The sequence below is a fragment of the Peromyscus leucopus genome, chromosome 14, assembly GCF_004664715.2.
Source record: "Peromyscus leucopus breed LL Stock chromosome 14, UCI_PerLeu_2.1, whole genome shotgun sequence".
In the NCBI taxonomy this organism is placed as follows: Eukaryota; Metazoa; Chordata; class Mammalia; order Rodentia; family Cricetidae; genus Peromyscus; species Peromyscus leucopus.
In genome coordinates this window covers 81,533,806-81,538,107 of record NC_051075.1, presented here as the reverse complement: position 1 = coordinate 81,538,107, position 4,302 = coordinate 81,533,806, and the positions used below count along the sequence as shown (strand labels likewise).

Sequence of the window (4,302 nt, the reverse complement as noted above, 5' to 3'; positions counted from 1 at the left end):
TCCACTGTACAACATTTCTTTCTCTCTATAGAAAGCAAGCAAATAGACAAAAAAAATGAATTTAAAGAAGAAAAAAGAAGCACAAGAAATACACCTGCAACATGTTGAAAAAGAAAATTTTAACAGCTTATATATGAAAGATAATTGCAAATTCTCCAAATTTAGGAGTTTTTGAAATTTCTGCTCACAGTTATCCTCATAACTACCATCACCTGTCACTAAGAGGACCAATGTTTCAGGTTGGGATTCTATTTTCAAATTGAGACATTAGGTCTTGGTGTTATATCCACAGAGCCTGCACATGTCTCAGGGAAGGATACTTCCTCAGAGAGGATTAGGGTTTGGACCTCAGCATCCTGCTGCCAGACCCAGTTACCCTCTACCAGCTTCTTCAGCTGGACTAGGTCCTTATATAAACAGTACCCTGCCTCCATGAATATGCAAATCATGTGAGTCTATGGTGGTAAATACAGGGATGCCCACCCCCCACAACAACATATGCTCAGTTTCCTCTTCACTGTCACTGAGCACACAAGGTCCTCACCATGGAGTGGAGCTGCATCATCCTCTTGGTGGTGGCAGCAGCTACAGGTAAGGGGCACCGAAGATCACGACTTGAGGAGGGTCCACGTACTCTGGTGACAGTGACATTCACTCTGTCTCCACAGGTGTCTACTCCCAGGTCCAGCTGCAGCAGTCTGGGGCTGAGCTGAGGAAGCCTGGGACCTCAGTGAAGATGTCCTGCAAGGCTTCAGGCTACACCTTCACTGACTACTATATGCACTGGGTGAAGCAGAAGCCTGGACAGGGCCTGGAGTGGATTGGAAGGATTGATCCTGAAGATGGTGAAACTAAGTATGCTCAGAAGTTCCAGGACAAGGCCACACTGACTGCAGACACATCCTCCAGCACAGCCTACATGGAGCTCAGCAGCCTGACAGCTGAGGACTCCGCAGTCTATTACTGTGCAAGACACAGTGTTGCAAACCACATCCTGAGTGTGTCAGAAACCCCGGAGGAGCAGGAAACTGCCCCCGGACTGACATGACAGAGATGATTAGCCTGGAACCTTGCTCATAAATAATCATTCTGAGTGTTCAATTGTCAGTCTCATCCTTACAGCCCTATAGGGTCTTTGTCAACGTTTCAAAAGGACATCAGAGAATGAAGTGATGCTGATTCTGGATGCTCCCTACAGTACAACATACCTTGACCAGATGCTTATCAGTGACCACCTCCATTGATATGGCTGTTCTTTAATGAAACAAAAAAATAACAAGCTGTAACAATACTCTCTCTCTCTCTCTCTCTCTCTCTCTCACTCTCTCTCTCTCTCTCTCTCTCTCTACACACACACACACACACACACACACACACACACATATAATCTTTAAATCTAAGAGACTAGAACTGTTGTTGGAGTAGCTGAGAATACATTATAATGTAAATTTGGCTGGGAAATACTAATCAGCAATATCAGAACAAAAAAAAAAACCCTTTTAAAATTCAGTTTGATGTACCAAACACCATACCAAATACTTTGTTGGAAGATGTCCCCATAGATTTTTGGAGAGTCACTTTACTTTTCCTCATAAATCTAATTTTATATATACATTTATGTGTAAGTCTAACCCTGAATTGCTTTTGATAGTAGTAATGAAAATTTTTTTTTATTATTTTAGAGGTGATGGAGCTGAATATCATGCTGTAAAGTTCTCATGGTGTGGAGTCCGTTAGTATGACAACATTCTGGGCTCCTGCTCAGACAACATCAGAGCCAGAGCAGTGAGATTCTAAACTGAAAATTGAAAAGGCCTGTTGATGTCACAAGGAGCCCTGGGTGCTCATTACTCTCTGTTCTGAACTTGGATTGTCATTGTCTCAAGTTCTAGACATTGATTGACATTGACTGCACATCAATGAATGTCACATGATGCACCACCCTGGCCAACACACACACACACACACACACACACACACACACAGAGAGAGAGAGAGAGAGAGAGAGAGAGAGAGAGAGAGAGAGAGAGAGAGAGAGAGAGATTTTCGTTCTCAGAAGCAGCAAGGCCCACTGACGACCTCTCTTGGTTTTTGACCCTGTTATAACTTTCACATATCTGAATCTAATTATTTCTGTCTATATGTTTTTTTTGTTTTCATCTTGTTTTAATTAGGAGAACATACAAACACCTTGGCTCTACAAAGGCTGAATATCAGGATCAAAATAATCCTGCCATTGATATTATAGCTACAATCTGACTATTTTTTATTACAACAATAACAAAACAAACAAAGGAACATAGTGGTATTCTCTGGCTCAAACCTTTTTTTTTTCACTCAAATCAAAGCCAACAAGTTGTATAACCAAGACACAGTGACTAGACTTCCCTTCTGGACCAGAGGTAAGTGCCCAGGCTCAGCCTAGCCCCCATCCCTGGGCACTAGCCACTCCAGGGAAACCTGCCCAACTTGGCCCCAGCTTCTGGCCACTGGGCAGGTTCCCTTCTAGTCCTACCAGGAAGGCTCCCCTCCTCCAAGACCCCCAGCAGACCCTGCAATCTCCACGCCCTACCCCCATGCCCATCTGCCCAAGACCCCAGCCACTTCCTGAGACTTAGAGACCAGCCCCCAGCTCCCATCCTGACCACGGACTTCCCTTCTGGACAAGAGATGAGTGCCTGGGCTTAGCCTAGATCCTATCCCTGGGCACCAGACACTCCAGTGAAGACCTGCCCAACTTGGCCCCAGGTTCTGGCCACTTGGAAGGTTCCCTTCTAGCCCTACCAGGAAGGCCCCCCTTCTCCAAGAACCCCGGGAGACCCTGCAGTCTCCACACCCTGCCCCCATGCCCATCTGCTCGAGACCCGAGCCACATCCTAAGACTTAGAGAACAGCCCCCAGCTCCCATCCTGCCCCCAACTTCCCTTCTGGACAAGAGCTCACATCCTGATCTGGACTTCCCTTCTGGACAAGAGCTCACATCCTACCCTGGACTTCCTGTCTGGGCAAGAGCTCCCATTCTTCCCAAGACTTCCTGTCTGGACAAGAGCTCTGATCCTGCCCCCAGAGTTCCCATATGGACAAGAGAGCTCCCATCTGGACAAGAGAGAGAGACTACCTGAATCTGTCAGCTCTGTCTGAACCAAGTGCACTGATAAGACCAAGAACGAACCACAAGGAGATGGGCAGACATCAAGGCCGAAGTATGTACAACAAAATGAAGAGCAATACAGCATCAACAGAACCTAGTCCTCCTCCAACATCTAGACCTGAACATCAAAAATTGGAAGAAAACAGCCTTATGAATAACATCATGAAGAAGGTAGAGGCTTATATAGAGGAAAAGACAAAAAACATGGGAAGAATGCTATAAACAACTAGAGGAAAGGTCAAATAAAGTTGAAGAAAACAGTAAAGTCCTGGAAGAAAACAATAAGGTACTGGAAGAAAATCATGAAAAAGCAATGAAACAAATGAAGGAAAAAGTCCAAGACCTGAAAAGGGAAATAGAAAAAATGAAGAAGACACAAACAGAGGGAATGCGGGAAATAGGAAATCTGAGTAAACCATCAGGAACTTCAGATGCAAGTATAACCAACAGAATGCAAGAGATGGAAGAGAGGAACTATGGCATTAAAGATACGGTAGAAGAAATAGATTCATCAGTCAAAGAAAAAACTAAAGCCAATAAAGTCATGACCCAAAATGTCCAAGAAATTTGGGACACCATGAAAAGACCAAACTTACAAATAATAGGGATAGAAGAAAGAGAAGAAAACCAACTCAAAGGCACACAAAATACATTCAACAAAATCACAGAAGAAAACTTTCCCAACTTAAAGAAGGAAATACCTATGAAGATACAAGAAGCCTATAGAACACCAAACAGACTAGACCCTCCAAAAAAGTTTCCTTGCCACATAATAATTAAACAACTAAATATACAGAATAAAGAAGGAATATTAAGAGCAGCTAAGGACAAAGGCCAAGTGACTTATAAAGGCAAACCCATCAGAATAACACCCAAATTCTCAATGGAGTCTTTGAAAGCCAGAAGGACCTGGACAGATGTAATGCAGACACTAAGAGACCATGGATGCCAGCCTAGATTAATATACCCAGCAAAACATTCAATCAACATAGGCGGAGTGAACAGGACATTCCAAGACAAAGCCAGATTTAAACAATACTTATCCACAAACCCAGCCCTACAGAAAGCACTAGAAGGAAAATTCCAACTGAAGGAAGTCAGATACACCCTCGAAAACACAGGCAATAGATAAAGCCACAGCAGTAAACCCC

At 43.8% G+C, this 4,302-nt stretch overlaps 1 gene segment (V, D, J or C); it reads left to right on the top strand.

Moving 5' to 3' along the window:
- The first annotated feature begins 503 nt into the window (after positions 1-503).
- LOC119089076 lies at positions 504-1,048 on the top strand. The segment is given in 2 exon segments: positions 504-591; positions 669-1,048. Coding segments are annotated over 2 exon segments (426 nt in total).
- Positions 1,049-4,302: the final 3,254 nt, after the last annotated feature.